Genomic DNA, 17,648 nt, shown 5'->3' with positions numbered 1-17,648 from the left:
AGAGAGAGAATATAACAGCAGGAACAAGAGTCAAGAGAACATGAAAGAGGAGGATTTCAACCACCACAAAGATCCAGCACTGTTGGATGAGGTGTGGTATTGCAGCTATAGCAACCCCCACCTTTCCTCCTCTACCCCCCCCCCCCCCACACACACACACAACGCCTCTCCTCCTCTCCTCCTACCCTCCTCCCCCCTTCTCCTCTCCTTGCCTGGAGTGCATTCCTGTTCCATTCGACATACATGCGCTACGTCTCTCTCAGTGCCAGCCAGAACAGCCAGCCAGACAGTCTCAACCTGCCACCACCCAGTCCGCCCCACGTTGTTGCTCATCCGTCTCTGGAGGTTGCAGCGGCTTCTGCTGAGGAAGACCTGGTGGACTTTGGGCTGGAGAGGAGCCAGTGCTGATGTGTTATTGATCATCATTTTTTCCGTTCCCTCTCTGAGGCTTGTCCACACGCGCTCCTCTGTCCAGACAAACACTGTTTGTTGCACGGGGAGGTTTACCTGAGAAGGTGTTTCCATGGGAACCATCAAGAGGTCAGGTGTATGAAATCGGCTGAACCGTCTCCTGCCTCCTCAGATGTCCACCGTCCCCTGTGGGCTCCTCTCAGCTTCCCCAGGGTGCTGAGTGTGTGTGCGAGAGGACCGGCAGTCCCTGTGGGCATCCCAGCGGAACGCTTCAGAAGAGGGGACTCGTCTGGACTTTAGGCTGCCTTCTTCCTCTGGACGGACGGGAGAATGGAACTCACCCTGTACTGTTGTTTGCTGTCCCTGTTTCTGATCCAACAGCACCAAGGTAAGACCCCGTTGAGTGTCTGTCTGTCTGTCTGTCTGTCTGTGTATTTGTGTGTGTGTGTGTGGGGGGGTGGTATTGGCTAGATGTAGGTTGAGGGAGAGGGTGTAAAGGTACTTAGGAGGTAGATGTACATTAGACAAGAGTGAACTGTCTGTGCGTTGCTCAGAGGCCTGGCTGTGGTCTATGATAGAGAAAGGATGACAGAGGAATAATTCAAATATGATATATGAAGAATGTACCAATGAAATAAAATAAAGCGTGAGGTCAAACATAACTACATTTTGCTTTTTAAAAAACGTTTTAGCCTCAAGTAATGTTGATGGCTGATTTAAATTGACTCTTTTTTTTTCGCGAGTTGTGAGTTTATCTTTCAGTATTTAGTATTCATCTGCACCTAGGATGTGGAAGATGATGTGGGTAAAAATCCCCTCTAATGATTACCTGCCTGACTTACGACATTTGTGCCACACCTCCACATGATGAGCCTCTGTATTTTGAGCCTCTGTATTTTGAGCACCTGTATTTCCAAATCAAACATATTTCTGTTGGAACTCCAACATTGTTATGTGCATCTGGATGTCGTCCACTTCATTCCATAGTGTCTGTGCACGCCAGGAAATATCTGCACATCTGTAAGGAATGCATTACATACAAACAAAACACCTGGAACCACAGGAAGCTACACCTGCACATTCAAAGTGTACATTGAAAACTATTTTATAGAAAACCAGATGTTTCTTTCCCTTTCTTCCCATGCCAGGATTGTCAGCCTCCAACGTTCTTTGGTGATTGTCATGGAGAACACCAGAGATTCTCCTGGGCATGGGGAAATTTCTGTGTGTGTTGATCTTATAAGATAAAAGAGGCTTCTGGATCCCAGAGGGGAGAATCATTGTAACATAATCCTGGTTTAACAGCCCTGAGACCTTGGTGGTCACACCAAGGTCCTCCGTTGAAATCCGATAGAAAAACCAAACAACCTGTGCTTTTGAGAAGGCAGAACCTATTCAATAAATATGTTTTAAGGCCAATTCCCTTGATGCCACATGTGTGAGGTCCAGCGAAAACCCATCCTTAACACAGCATCCCTAATGCTGCTCAGACTGAAAGTCAAGCCGTTTTCTGTTATCTAATGATCCATCCGTCTGTTATCTACTAAGAAGTGGTGTGAACTAACTGTGTAAACACCACTGACAGACAGTTGAGTAGGATAACATCTGCACAGATTCCACTATGCGTGACATGACATTTGTTGATTACAAGTTGGGATTACACTTTTAGAACGTTTCATTGAGTAATTCATTTTTTTCATAACATTACTTTGAGTAATTGCCTGAATTCAGAAAATTCCAAAATAGGCCAAACTACAATCAACACAACCCAACTAAACTTGACTAAAATAGATTGTCTCATAAACCCTGACTCCCACCGAGCAGCAGGATCTTATCATTGAAACCAAATGTGGGACTCTCCAGGGTCAGATTCAAAGAAAGTGCGCACTGAGCTGTTGAACCAATTTGTCTTCAGTGTAAGGTAGCAAAGGTAGAAAGGTTAGCAAGAGGTGATCCAAAAAGGGTTCAAAAGCGTGGAAGCGCTACCAGGATGAGTTACACAGGGGACATCATTTGAAGGGTCATGATTATGGTTTTAAAGTTATGAGATTATGGTTATAACGTCCTAACAAAACTCCATTCTAGCTTTTACTGATGATGTCCAGGTAAACATTTACAGAGGGAGGAAGGTTGACCTCAATAGAAGAACAAAACTAAGGGGGACAAGGATTGACCCTGACCTGCTGTCTCCTAGAAACACCTGCGGATCTCGACAAGTGATGAGACACTCCAGGCACTGAGACACATAGTGGAATAAAGTGGATCAGTGTTTACTGAACCCAGAACCTCCTGCAGTGGAACAGGGCGAACACCCAAGATGGTTAAAAGGAGTTCTGTTTGGGGAAGGTTAACTGTAAGTACAATGGTTCAAGGCGACCAGAACAGTGGTTCAATTTGACTTTGGGCATCAGCATACATGACTACCCAACAACCGCCACCGGATTGTTGGGCTTTGAGGTCAAATTATAGGCAGGATTGAAACCACCACAAAGTAGTTCCCTGGTGGATTCAGGCTTCGTTGTGATGGATTACAATTCACAGAATCTGGTCAAATAAGTAAATATAGAGACAGTTGCCAAGCTGTTGGATGATGGTCGGGAACAACGTCCAGTGTTGGCAAGTGTAATGCAAAACTCTTCTGTGTTTGCTGCATAACTTTGCATAACTTGAAAATCAAGAAAAACAATGATTTCAATGTTATACTTTACATGTGGAGAATGGGAATAGGCATCAGAAAACAAAAACCCTAACAAGATTAAAACCCAAAACACGAATCCTGTCGACCCCAAGATCATTGTGATGGGAGTTGACACGGTCACTGCCATCGCACCATTTAAGTTCATTTTTCCGCAGCATTTCGTTCAGCTTGTTTCGCTGTGACCTTAGTGTGACCGGGGGGGGAGGGGAGGGGGGGGGGGGGCAGTATTTGGTAGACTGGCATTGTCCGAAAAATTGCAATCAGTCTGGAACCTCTCTGTTCATTTTCATTTTCCAAGGGGCACTACCAACGGGCGTGGCCCAAAAGGCCTCTGGACACAGTATTCTCATCAATTTGTTCTTCTTTTAGTGAAAATATACTGTCCAGTTGGTTTAATACTGCCTTCGACCTTTTTAGATCAGCGGCAGCCGTCGTATTTATCCCGCCTCATATGTGGTTAAACGGTTGCGATTGGTCGGTCTATCTCGTACCAGGCAGAAATCTTTTGTATGGGAGGGGGGCCAGACCTTATCGAAGATAAAATTTGTCTGGTTCCCAAGATAGGGAGGCGGGGTTCCAAGAATAACTTTACATCAATAATCCTTAAGGGGACAAAACACAAAACTCCAATTCAGAATATTGTCCTAGGGTCCCAAAAGCAACATTGATAAATTTTCTCTCTGTCAAAATGTTGCATTGTTTTAAAGGACGATAACGTCTCCATACTATAACTCTCAGGGCTTTTCTCAGGGCCTTATGGAACAGTCCTCTGTAAAACCCCACGGTAGACTGACTTGGCCGAGGATGCTTCCTCCACGGCATTAAGTGTCCAAAGATGATGAACAGGGACTGTTCACGGTTCACAGAGGTCTACTTCTGTAGCAACGCATCCCCGTTAACTGTCCTGTTTGTTTGACCTCTTCACAGCTCACTAAGATAACTGACCAGCACTCAGCGAAGGGTTTAGAGATCACTACCGGTCGAGGGGGGACATCTCAATCAGCGAAGGGTTTAGAGATCACTACCGGTCGAGGGGGGACATATCAATCTGTTCAACACCCTGTGAGGTGATGACGTGAGGAAGGCCAGTTCCGCAAGGTCTCTCAGTCTCCTCACGCTCCTGATCATTACATCACTACTACAGCTCCCCATCTCCTGAGACCTGTGTGTTGATTTAGTCTGTTCATCACTCATGTGTTTCAACTCAGTGGTTCTTGTTGGTTTTGTCCATGTTTTCAGCAGCCTCTCTGCTCCACCCCATAAGACGTTCCCCGGGTTCCTTCTCCATTCATCATCCATTTGCGAACCGAATTGCACCTCATGGGACAATCAGGACTGTCCGGTCCATCCAATTTTATCAGTGTTGGACTCCCGCCCTGGTTACATATGCATCTCGATTGGATTCACTCTCTCTCTCTCTGTCTCTCTCTGTCTCTCTCTCTCTCTATCTCGGTCCTTAGCCTTTTCACATCGAGGCAGGTTGTAGGGCTTGAAACCTGGCGTGTCCGAGTCGTAGGCAAGATAGACAAGACAATAACAAAATAGCTTCTTTCCAAAAGCACTAGAGCGTTGACAGACTGCACAAAACATCAAGGGTTTGAAGCAAGCCCTCACTCCTCCAGCACACTGTTTCTTAGCAGGTGTTTAACTAGGGTGATGTTATTATTATTGAAGCAGTTGTAAAAGTGAAAAAGCAGGAGCCGCTCCAACGGTGACCCAGTGAAGCTGGAATGTCAGCCTCCTATAACTCTGGAGTGCCAGCCTTGATTCCTACTTTATTCCCTACACTTAGGAAGGACCACTGATCTCCTTTTGAACGCTACGTTGAAGTGCTGAAATCCATCAGATCCATATCATTTTAAAGGCGGTGGTAAGAATGTGACTCTTTCACGTGAAATAAATCAACCTCTGAGTTGCAACAACACACAATAGCGCTGCGGCTGGAGAAATGTTTTCCCATCCCGCTGGTGTTGAGAGTACATGATCTACTGGAATTGCTTCCATGGTGATTCCACTACAGGTCCCCTGCTCAGGTTTTTAATAATTCTCCCTGTGGTAGAAGTGCACACCGTTATGCAGGAATCCAGGCATTATGGGATTGCTTGGTTTTCTAAGGGTTTTTCTAACTTAACCGAGGCATGGGCTCAGAGCCAAGGCACACAGACCCATCAGGGGCCGGCGCGCCCGTCCGTCTCTGTATGTTGTCCGATGCGGTGCCGTGCGACAAGCATTTCTTCTCATAACAAGCCAAGAAATTAAAACTTTGGCCGGGCATTCTTCTAGACAGCGGTCTAGATTTAAAGTCTGTGGAGGGCAATGCAACACACAAACGCACACACTCACGCAGACACACACACACACACACACATACACACAGGGACGTACACACACATACACATACAGACACACACATGCACGCACGCGCCCCCATACACAAACACACGCACACGCACACAGACGCACAGTCCAGCAGTCAAAACAAGTGGTCAGTGCCAGAGCTGAGGTGGCAGGTTTCATGGTATCTGTGTGATAAAACAACAGAAATAAACCCTTCCAGCTCAGAAACACGATCACCGTGACAGCACCGTGTCCACCAGGGGATGTACATCCAGACCACGGTGGTGTCCGGAAATTACAACAGAACAGTCAACCTTCATTGGATTTCATCGACGTGTAAATAGCAGCAACATTCTGCTTCCCCATCCTTCCCACGCTAAGGTAGCGAGAAGGTAGGACACAATGTGAACCCTGTCTTCCTCTCACTGCGCCCCCCCCCCGTACAGTACCTCATTTTAATCATATTGATGAGAAGCCAAAGGGGATTTGTTTTGCTCATGGGAAATTAATTTGGGTCACATAACGGGTTATGTACACACAAAAAGGATTCAAACCTGTATCTGTTAGTATTCAGGGCGAGCTATGGCTGCAATAGGACGACTAAGAAAACCTATATTTACCGTCCTTTACAGACTTTATTAAAACTCCCCTCAACAGAAATGAATTGTGTTCCAATACATCTTTGTTGTCCTGGTTTAAAAATAATTGAATAAAGTCAAAATTTTATCTAGTGGTCTGAGCACACATTCAATGCAACAGAATCAAATTATGTATCGCGCTCGGGACATCCAATTGAGGGGAGAACATCATTTCCGGTTAGGGGCCATTTCCTGTAAGATGTGAGGGCCGTAGGTCCATTTGCTGCCTTTTTAGTAATCCCCAGACATTTGGTAAGCGGCGAGATCTCCGATCATCTGGTATCGGGAGATGAACACAAGACTATCCTGCCCTTCAACCAAATGTTCCTCAATATTCTTTAGATGCAATTCCGCTCCATGAAGCGATGATCCCCTGAGATGGAAAGTGTTGAGCAGTGCATCCTATATCTTTACAACAACACATATATATATATATATGCTCTTTTTCTTGATTTTTCAGAAGCGTTCATTACAATTCAGCCAGACATACTGCTAGAAAAAATGACTCCACTACAGCTCAACCCCCATCCTACTCTGGTACTTTCTTACAAATAGGATCCAGCTGGTCAAGGTCAACAATACACTGTCATCTCCCAGGATAACAAACGTAGGGGTGCCTCAGGGGTGCAATAGCTCACCTGTGTTGGTCACATTCTACACGTCAGACTGCACCAGTCTTTGTATTTTCTTTTTGTTAAAATACACAGATGACTCCACCTTATTGAAAACCCTATATATTTACATAGTCAATAAGGTAGAGTCATCTTTGTATTTTTTTTTTGTTAAAATACACAGATGACTCCACCTTATTGACTATGTTGAAAAGTACTGACGATCCCACTCTGTATCAGAGAAATGTGGATTGGTTTGTCGAATGGTGTGACAAGAACACCCTTATTATTAATTAAATTAAAGTGAAAAACCAAGTGAAAATCCACAATGTTGAAATTCATCAAGTCTCTGCATATAAATACTTAGGTATCATGATAGATGAGAACCTCTCATGGACCCCACACATAGATTTTCTTGGTAAAAGGATACAGCAGCACATTTATTTCCTCCGTAGACTAAAATCGTTTGGGGCCAGTAGCCAAATTATGTTTCTATTTTTTACTTCTCGTCTATCTGTGGGCTGTGCCATGTCATGTGTCTTTCCTGTCAACACCTGTGCTTGCCTAATCTGTCATCTGTGCTGCTTGTGTATCGTCATGTGTCTTGTTTACCTGTATGTCCTAAATGTTTTGAGGGGCCTTCCCATGGACGCAAAATGAATTTCAGTGCCCTACTGACAAATAAAGTAGTATGGTATGGTATGGTATCGTTATAAATATATAGGGTTTTGTGCAGGAAATGCTCTATACAAACTCATGAAACCCACCTGATGGCACTGGGTGCTTCTTTGTCGGGTAAGGTTTGCGTTGTGAAACAGTTTGGGAATACTATTCCACAACTAGTGGAACAAATTGCCACAGAATAACATCTGTGTCAAGCACACCTTCCTTCGCTATTTGTCTCTTTCTCCACCGTCCACTAGGACTCCCCCAGCACAACGCTAGGAGCTAAGTGTTTTTTTTACGTGACACTGCGTTTTCATTGGCTGAACCCACGGCCCACGTCCGCGGCGGGACCCACCATAATGGACTTCTAATTGGCAATTACGAATTAACGACATCCCTTAACGTTGTATGTCGAAACGGGAACGAAAGACTCCTTGAATCTGAATGAGTGAATGAAGGGAACCTTGAGGAGGAACACACAATATGGACTGCCCCCTCCCGGGATGGAGAGGAGGGGAATGAGTTAGGGCCTGTTGGGATAATTATGAGGACAGAAAACACACATTCACATCTACGAAAAAACGTTTGTAACTGTAGACCACTAGATTAAATGTGATACTGGAGGAACTTTATTCATCTCTGAGGGGAAATGCAGTTTTCAGTTGGCTACAGTAAAAGTCAGCACACGTTATAATATAAAATGCATCAATATAACATCCATAAATGTAATAATTTACTATCATTGATTAATGTAATCCATAACAGAAGTTTTCTTCTACTTTACCATATTCCATTGTTGTATCTGTTCCTGTAATCCGTATTGTAATACAGATATCTACCTTACATCTACCTTATAGCTCCTGGGCCTTAGATTTCAGAGCAGCACCAGGTAAATATTAACACACAGGTCCTGGTATTGTTTACAGTACAGGTAACTGTACTCCCTATTTATTATGTCTATTAATGACAGGGTTATTCCACTTCCTGGCTGGGTAAGTGGCATCTTGGTTAAATTGCTCTATCTGTGTGAGTTTGTGTGTGTGTGTGTGTGTGTGTGTGTGTGTGTGGTGGTTCCCGCTTTCATGACAACTTCTAAAGCCCCCCCAACGGAAGCATGTGCTGTGGTTTCAGACACACACACACACACACACACACACACACACACACACACACACACACACACACACACACAAACAGAAACGTGGTCAAACGCAGACATACACACACAGACACAAGTGTTTATTTACACCTACAGGATGGACACACATGCTGTTTTCCTTCAAAGTCACAGCACAAGCAGAGCCAGAGTTTTTAGACTGAGGAACTGTGCATATTTAATTACATACTGTCAACGCGGCATGCTTGTTATTCAACGCCTGCCCGTATTTTAAATACAATTATTTCATTACACGATACCTTAGACTTTAGGGATTTTATGAAAACAGCATTCTCTCCAAAATGAACTCAGAAGTACAGCAGTTCAGAGAGTTGGTTTTGGCCGGTCGGATGATGACTTGGCTTAGTGCTGTGTGTAGAATAGAACAAAACTGAACCTCTCAAGGCATAACTAATCCATCTGCCACATTTTCTTGGTCACCTCACAACTCCCCTAAAGGATTTGGAGATAGAGGAGCTAGTTCATGGAGGTGGATTCCCCATCCTGTTTATCTGAAACGTCTCCGGCTCATTCCGATTGGTTGTATCACAAATTAATGTCCAATCCGACGCCAGACAGACAGCTGGGGTTTTGTCGTCAACTAGAGTATTGCTGGTCAACCTCACCTCGCCCGGGAGCCTCTTAAACGTTTTGAACTTCAGGTACACACAGCTAACCCTAACCCCTCCACTACAGGTACACACAGCTAACCCTAACCCCTCCACTACAAGAACCCACAGCTAACCCTAACCCCTCCACTACAAGAACCCACAGCTAACCCTAACTCCTCCACTACAGGTACACACAGCTAACCCTATCTCCTCTACTACAGGTACACACAGCTAACCCTAACTCCTCTACTACAGGTACACACAGCTAACCCTAACCCCTCCACTACACACAGCTAACCCTAACCCCTCCACTACCGGTACACACAGTAAACCCTAACCCCTCCACTACACACAGCTAACCCTAACCCCTCCACTACACAGAGTAAACCCTAACCCCTCCACTACACACAGTAAACCCTAACCCCTCCACTACAGGTACACACAGCTAACCCTAACCCCTCCACTACAGGTACACACAGTAAACCCTAACCCCTCCACTACAGGTACACACAGCTAACCCTAACTCCTCTACTACAGGTACACACAGCTAACCCTAACCCCTCCACTACACACAGCTAACCCTAACCCCTCCACTACCGGTACACACAGTAAACCCTAACCCCTCCACTACACACAGCTAACCCTAACCCCTCCACTACACAGAGTAAACCCTAACCCCTCCACTACACACAGTAAACCCTAACCCCTCCACTACAGGTACACACAGCTAACCCTAACCCCTCCACTACAGGTACACACAGTAAACCCTAACCCCTCCACTACAGGTACACACAGCTAACCCTAACCCCTCCACTACACACAGCTAACCCTAACCCCTCCACTACAGGTACACACAGCTAACCCTAACCCCTCCACTACAGGTACACACAGTAAACCCTAACCCCTCCACTACAGGTACACACAGCTAACCCTAACCCCTCCACTACAGGTACACACAGCTAACCCTAACCCCTCCACTACAGGTACACACAGCTAACCCTAACCCCTCCACTACAGGTACACACAGCTAACCCTAACCCCTCCACTACACACAGCTAACCCTAACCCCTCCACTACAGGTACACACAGCTAACCCTAACCCCTCCACTACAGGTACACACAGCTAACCCTAACCCCTCCACTACAGGTACACACAGCTAACCCTAACCCCTCCACTACAAGAACCCACAGCTAACCCTAACCCCTCCACTACAGGTACACACAGCTAACCCTAACTCCTCTACTACAGGTACACACAGCTAACCCTAACCCCTCCACTACACACAGCTAACCCTAACCCCTCCACTACCGGTACACACAGTAAACCCTAACCCCTCCACTACACACAGCTAACCCTAACCCCTCCACTACACAGAGTAAACCCTAACCCCTCCACTACACACAGTAAACCCTAACCCCTCCACTACAGGTACACACAGCTAACCCTAACCCCTCCACTACACACAGCTAACCCTAACCCCTCCACTATAGGTACACACAGCTAACCCTAACCCCTCCACTACAAGAACCCACAGCTAACCCTAACCCCTCCACTACACACGGCTAACCCTAACCCCTCCACTACAGGTACACACAGCTAACCCTAACCCCTCCACTACAGGTACACACAGTAAACCCTAACCCCTCCACTACAGGTACACACAGCTAACCCTAACCCCTCCACTACAGGTACACACAGCTAACCCTAACCCCTCCACTACAGGTACACACAGCTAACCCTAACCCCTCCACTACAGGAACCCTGGCTTTAGTTCCCGGAACTCACCGATCTGAGCTCAGTGTTAAAGAATGCTGAACAACATGTTGAGGACATGTTGGATAAACAGAAGAAGAGTTTAAAAGCTGATGACGCAGATTCTGTTTATTGTCTTCATTTCTGCAGCCTATCCTAGCTCTAAACCGGGCCCCACAGCGGAGGAGGGCCTCCCGACGCAGCTCGTCCACAAGGCCCACCGGAGGGAGAAGCGGTGCTCGTGTGAGAACCCCAGGGACAAGGAGTGTGTGTACTTCTGCCACGTGGGCATCCTCTGGATCAACACCCCCAGGTGGGTCTCTGTCTGACAGGGTGCACATGGACCATGGGTGGGAGGGGTGGAAGCGAGCATAGAGGTTATTAGAAACCTAAATCTAAAAAGATCTAGTCAATCTATTAGATCTAAGATACATTTATCTTGGTCTCTTAAGTCTACAAAGATAATTGTCAGAATGAAAATATGTATATGTGTAAATGACACCATTTTCTTAATGAGAATGGGTGAAGCTTAGAAACAAACAAAGACACACACGGGAATACATTACATTACATCCGTCTCAAAATACATTCGCAGCTAAAGGTATTCGGAAAAAAGTAAAACTTTTTTTTTTTTTTTTTTATCCAAACAATTATTTAACAAGAGCAGTACAGCCGCTGATTGCGTTTCACTCCTTAACGGACAATATATATTTAGTTTCACATTTAACACGCCTAGTATTTTTAGAATTTTAGCTCTTACATCGGAAATCAGCACAAAAGCACCCCCCCTCCCCCCACCCCCCCCCCCCACCCCACCGCCACAATTGTTGCCAATTAACGTGTTTGGGTTTGAGTGTTCCTGGCCGAGTTGCAGGCGCTCAGATGTGGCTGTGCTAATAAGAAAGCCCACCTTTCCTAACGAAGGGTAATTTCTGTCTGGCTTCCTCCTGAGGTTCTTAAATAACTTTTTTTTTTTTACTGCCCAACACAAAGTCCCTCAAACGAGACCACGAAGGAATCAGACGCAAACCCTCTGCGGTTCACATACTCCCATCTCTGGACTAATTAAGACAAAGTCTGTTCTCTCTCTCACACTCTCTTGCTCCTTCACTCTCTCAATAACAACATCTCTCTCACACACAGCCGTTCTCTCTCTGAATTTCATTTAGCTTTACTGTCAGCCATCTAGTTCAGCTAAACATTGTACTTACTGTCAGGCATTAGCTTATCCTATTAGCTTAGCCTATTGTGCTAACTGCCAGGAAGTTAGCTTCAGCTAAACATAGCGCTCACTGTCAGCATACTGACATACTGAAAATGAATTTCAGTGCCCTACTGACAAATAAAGTAGTATGGTATGGTATGGTATCGTTATAAATATATAGGGTTTTGTGCAGGAAATGCTCTATACAAACTCATGAAACCCACCTGATGGCACTGGGTGCTTCTTTGTCGGGTAAGGTTTGCGTTGTGAAACAGTTTGGGAATACTATTCCACAACTAGTGGAACAAACTGCCTGACATACACTGTCAGGATAACAGGTAGTTAGCCTAAGCCTAACACATCCCTGTCAGGTAGTTAGCCTAAGCCTAACATATCCCTGTCAGGTAGTTAGCCTAAACCTAACATATCCCTGTCAGGTAGTTAGCCTAAGCCTAACATATCCCTGTCAGGCAGTTAGCCTAAACCTAACATATCCCTGTCAGGCAGTTAGCCTAAGCCTAACATATCCCTGTCAGGCAGTTAGCCTAAGCCTAACATATCCCTGTCAGGCAGTTAGCCTAAACCTAACATATCCCTGTCAGGCAGTTAGCCTAAGCCTAACATATCCCTGTCAGGTAGTGAGCCTAAGCCTAAGTGCCAACTGTCAGGCATTCAGCTTCTAACCCCAATCATTTTGGATAATATCTAATTGTCTGTTCTGTTGGATAGTGGTCAAATATAGAGCCATATAAGCAGTCCAAATCTCATTCCATTTTTTATGTGAGCTGTTCGCATCACTCAGGAAATAAACTGATATGGTTTACAGCCAAAAGCACAACTCAGATGTGAGTTGGCTCAGGCTGCAACAGGAACTTGAACTGAAGTTCAGTGACAAGAGTAGCAGTCTCCATCATCCTATTTCCAACCGTTTCTAAACTCGTATTGGCTCCTCCAGCAATCTGCGGTGGACAAGCGGATGCCTGCAGCCTCCGAGCCAGCAGCCGTGGTTATAAGCAGAAGCCTTTCTATTTTCTGAGCAGATACAAGGCATCGACCCATGCGACCACATAGACAGAGAGCGGCATTGAGCCAAGCTGAAAAACAACTACAAAACCATTTGGAAAACACATGCTGGATAGTCATACAAATGACGTCATTCATGATTGATGCCCACATTTGGGACGCTCAGTTATAAATAAAGCTTTGTGTTCACTTAAGCTCCAACTTCTACACATTTGTAAAGTCAGAATTATTTATTACAAAGCTAGATGACATTGGAGAAAACGAAAGTGCTTGGCGAACTTTTGAAAATATGAAAAATAATATTAGCAGCAATTTGTAAGCCTAGACGTCACACAACCAGAAACAACAGTAATCTATTAGCACGAGTTCCCAAATGTAGGCTTTCTGTATTCTGATTCCTGTTCAATCAGGGATAACCTTTTTTAGTGTTGCTTCTTGTCACATGACTACAGCAGCACATACTCAGTCTCAGTCTGTAAAGAGGATGACAAATCTAAAATGACAACAAAGGAAGCAAGGGGGCTCTAAAAACAGAACGATTTACTTACATCAACAAATTAGTATTTTTCATTATTGAAAATGTCTAAAGACTTAAAGTCTTTATTCCAAAGTGTTGAAATGCCTTCCGCCAACTGGGTTTTATCACCGAGCAGGTCTGCACGGAGGCCTCCTCTCGTCTTGCACGCTTCTCCCCGGCCACTCACATCTGCTAACGGTTGGACCCGGGATAGGGTGGTAAACCCTTCCCACAAACCCAGCGGTGTCTCCCTCTTTTAACCTGCAGCCCAGCGGAAGGCTGGCTGGGAGCCACCACGGCCGTCTCAGCGGCCCCAGTAAGCGTCAGAAGGGAGATTACCAGAGACGGTGGAACCACTAGCAGGGCACGGGGAGGAAGTAGTTCCCTGTCGGCTGCTTCCTTGTGACTCTTTGTGTTCAGAGTCTGGCAGTAATGCCCCACTGATGTTTAGTGGTCACCTACCACAAAACATATGCTCTGTAAAGTATGTTTTATTAGATATGACCTTGGGTTGTAACATCTGTAATGCGGGTGTTTAATATATTGGGTTGTGGGATTTATTTGCTATTGTTCAATATCTGATTCTGCCGTGCCGTCTGTCATTGCCATTCCAAGGGAGTACATTTTTTTTCAATAACGTTAAACCCATGCCTTTTGGGTTTCAAATCAGTGTGCTACACATCCAACATGGAAAACAACGGTTGAATAGAGCTATCGGCCAGCTGGTTCCTTGACAGCGCAGAAATTACGCCATGGAGGAATATTTTAATTTTATCTGATTCAAGTTGATAAAAAATCTAGGGCTGGGCAAGTTAACTCTTAAATTACACGTGAACGCAATCTTATTTTAACGCGATTAATACAAATTGACGCATTAACGCACATTCTTTGTATTTTTTTTATTAGGGGTCCTACGGAATCTCCGTAGGAAACCTATTGTATTCGTTAGTATTATTATTAGGGGTCCTACGGAATCCGTAGGAAACCTATTGTATTCGTTAGTATTATTATTTTTATCCTGACTTTTTGGCTCCAAAAGTTATAAAAATTGGCAGGCTTATAGAACTCGTAGAGTTAGTTAAGGAATCAAAAGATGGGCCAGAATAACACATAGGTGGCGCTATAACAAGGCCTTGAAGTTCAGGACTTCAAGAGGCTGCCATTACCACTAGGAAGGGGCAATTTGTATGAAACTTGGTATACATGCACCATTTGTCATGATGAACAACTTTCACATTGCAACCCATATGGTCAGACCATCGGGATGTAGTGCAGTGACCACAACTTGACCAAACACTCACACATTAACTCCTTTGGTGGTGAAAGTGGGAAAAGCTCCAAACTTGGCACACATGTACCAGGTCACTGTGGGACTATAGGGTGATCAAATAATAGCAATAAGGCAAAAGACGGCCGAGATATGCATTTTAAAGTGAAATACATGCACATGTATACAGCTCTACAACACGTTTAAACAGCTCCAACATTGCATCCAAAACACCTAGGCCCAGCTGTTGAATGTGGCTATTAAGTGGAGATTCCATAGTATACCCATGCCAAATTTGAAGACTATATCTGAAAAAACAATCAAAAAACATTAGTTTGAAGTTCTCCCTTCTGAACCATGGCCTCAATACAATGCAGGATGGGCCTTAAAGGGGTACACACGTTATTTCGCAAACATCCGTTTGACAGTGGATTTTGACACCGTAGGCTTTAGTAACATGATTGTTTTGATATGTTAACTGCCGGAAAACCAGTTTTTAAGGCATACCAATGCATATTACCATACCAACCAAGCTCACCATACCTCCACATAGGAAAGACTTATATTTCTCAAAATATACTCCAATCTGCCCTTGGCAGTCTACAGTCATACTGTCGGTCATACCGTCATACTGTCATATTGTCGTTCATACAGTCATACCGTCATACTGTCATACTTTCGTTCATACAGTCATACTGTCGGTTATACAGTCATACTGTTGGTCATACTGTCTGTCATACTGTCATACTGTCTGTCATACAGTTGGTCATACTATTATACTGTCGGTCATACGGTCATGTGAGAATGTGAAAATCCCTTCTCACTGTCTCTCCCCTCACATCATATTTAATGTGGTATTTGGACTTCCAGAGCACTAGGGGGCAGAAGGTTAACCCCGCCTTGGCCAGGGAAGTTCCCCTTATTATTGGTATGGCCCAATCAGTCCACCTGGGACTTATTGGCTTATATAAGGGGAGTCTCATTTTGTGGTAGAGGGGGAAGGTGCTGGCTTGACAAGAGGCCAGTACTAGAGCACATGGTATATGTGGCTGCTAGGCTGATGGCTAGGCTGATGGCTAGGCTGATGGCTAGGCTGATGGCTAGGCTGATGGCTAGGCTGATGGCTAGGCTGGTGGCTGTTATACCGTAGGACCCCGTTATTGTTGCTGGCAACTATATTTTAAATTTGTTTCACTTCGATTTTGAAAGGTTTTACTTACAGAATGTCAACATTCATACAATCATTCCATATGATAGTCTCATTTAACTTTAATTTGAGTGGAATTAAAATAGAATTTTGATTTTGAAAAAGTGAGATTAATCGTGAGTTAACTCACCAATACTATGCGATTAATCGCGATTAAAACTTTTAATCGTTGCCCAGCCCTAAATAAAACATAACATAACATAACTGTCATAAGCAGATTCAAATGTGCCTGTATCATATAATTTATCCCTAATAAACATTGGCCACTTTTTAGCTTGTTTGGGTTTTTGGAAATGGAAATAAAGACAATTTATAATACGATGTCTGAAATATATTTACAGATTCCAAATCCCTATTGTTGGTGTTAATAATAATAACTTTATATTGTTTCAATATTTACATACATTAAATATTTACATATATATATATATATGCTTTTTGCATCATAAGAAATGCTTCATTTAATACAACCATACGTTCATAAAAGTTGGCACTAGGCTATTAAACAGAACTGAGTGATTTGGAGTGAATTTGGTCTTCACAAAGCATCCAGGGAAATGGACCTATCAAGCGAGTGTGTGTGTGTGTGGTTCTGACCGTGTCTTGTCTCTGTCCTCCAGTCAGGTGGTCTCCTACGGTTCTGTTCGGCTCAGGAGAGACCTGGACCGCTGCTTCTGCACCGATCGCCACGACGATGGCTGTCTTCGATACTGCTCGGCCAATCAATTGCGCTCAGAGTAAGGAAGTAACATATTTTTTACAACCTGAAAAATGTATATACACACGCACACACACACACACACACACACACAAACAGAGACACACTAACTTTTTTTTTACTTTTTTAGTTGGAAAACATCTCAAGTCAAGAGACAGACCTCCAAACAACAGAACCGGCGCAAGGCATTGTGGGAGAAAAACGGCAGAACCGAAAGCGACCAATCACGCGACCCAAAGAAAAGTGGCGGGAAGGAGAACCGCCGGTAGCTCAGAGGGCCACTTCTGATGAGGTCATCAACGGACAGTCAGCTGTCGAGCGCCCCTCTCCTCGTTTCCTAGGCGACGACGACGGTTTGGAAGCAATAGGCGTGTGGTTTCACAGACGAGTGGATAGAGCCGAAATTAATCAATCGACTTATTATCTAGAACATGTGTTATCTTTATCCACACACGCTGACATTCCAAGCATTTAGAGGACGGGATGATTGACTGGACTAAATGGATGATTGACCAAAACGGACCCAAAGTATATAGAAACGTACTTAAAAAAGGACACTGACAGAACGGAAGCGGGCGGTTTGGGGACTTGAACTCGGTGGCCCTGCAGGCTGAGTCCAGACCGGACATCCCTGCGGCGGTGGGCTGTGGGCGCGGATCACAGAGCGACCGGGAACATTTTAAATGCGGGAGCAAACCGCGCGTCAAAACAGTAAGTCCGGGTGGAGCGTGGACGTGTTGTTTTAAGACTCCTTCCGGCCTGGAGAAATGGACATAGATAGTAAGAATAACACTGCGTCGCGTTTGTCCCGTACACACGCTCTTTAAACTC

The 17,648-nt window shown here is 44.6% G+C and overlaps 1 protein-coding gene across 1 annotated transcript; it reads left to right on the top strand.

The window, feature by feature from the left end:
- Positions 1-741: 741 nt before the first annotated feature.
- LOC311364185 (endothelin-1) lies at positions 742-17,086 on the top strand (the record flags this gene model as incomplete). Its single annotated transcript, XM_084484200.1, has 4 exons — positions 742-799; positions 11,032-11,194; positions 16,720-16,836; positions 16,948-17,086. The coding sequence occupies 4 exons, from the start codon at positions 742-744 to the stop codon at positions 17,084-17,086; spliced, it is 477 nt and encodes a 158-aa protein (XP_084340326.1).
- Positions 17,087-17,648: the final 562 nt, after the last annotated feature.

The sequence above is a fragment of the Micromesistius poutassou genome (genome assembly GCF_964030765.1).
Source record: "Micromesistius poutassou genome assembly, chromosome: 19".
Lineage (NCBI taxonomy): Eukaryota > Metazoa > Chordata > Actinopteri > Gadiformes > Gadidae > Micromesistius > Micromesistius poutassou.
Note: the sequence above shows the minus strand (reverse complement) of the source record. Positions and strands in the feature narration are given on the sequence as shown.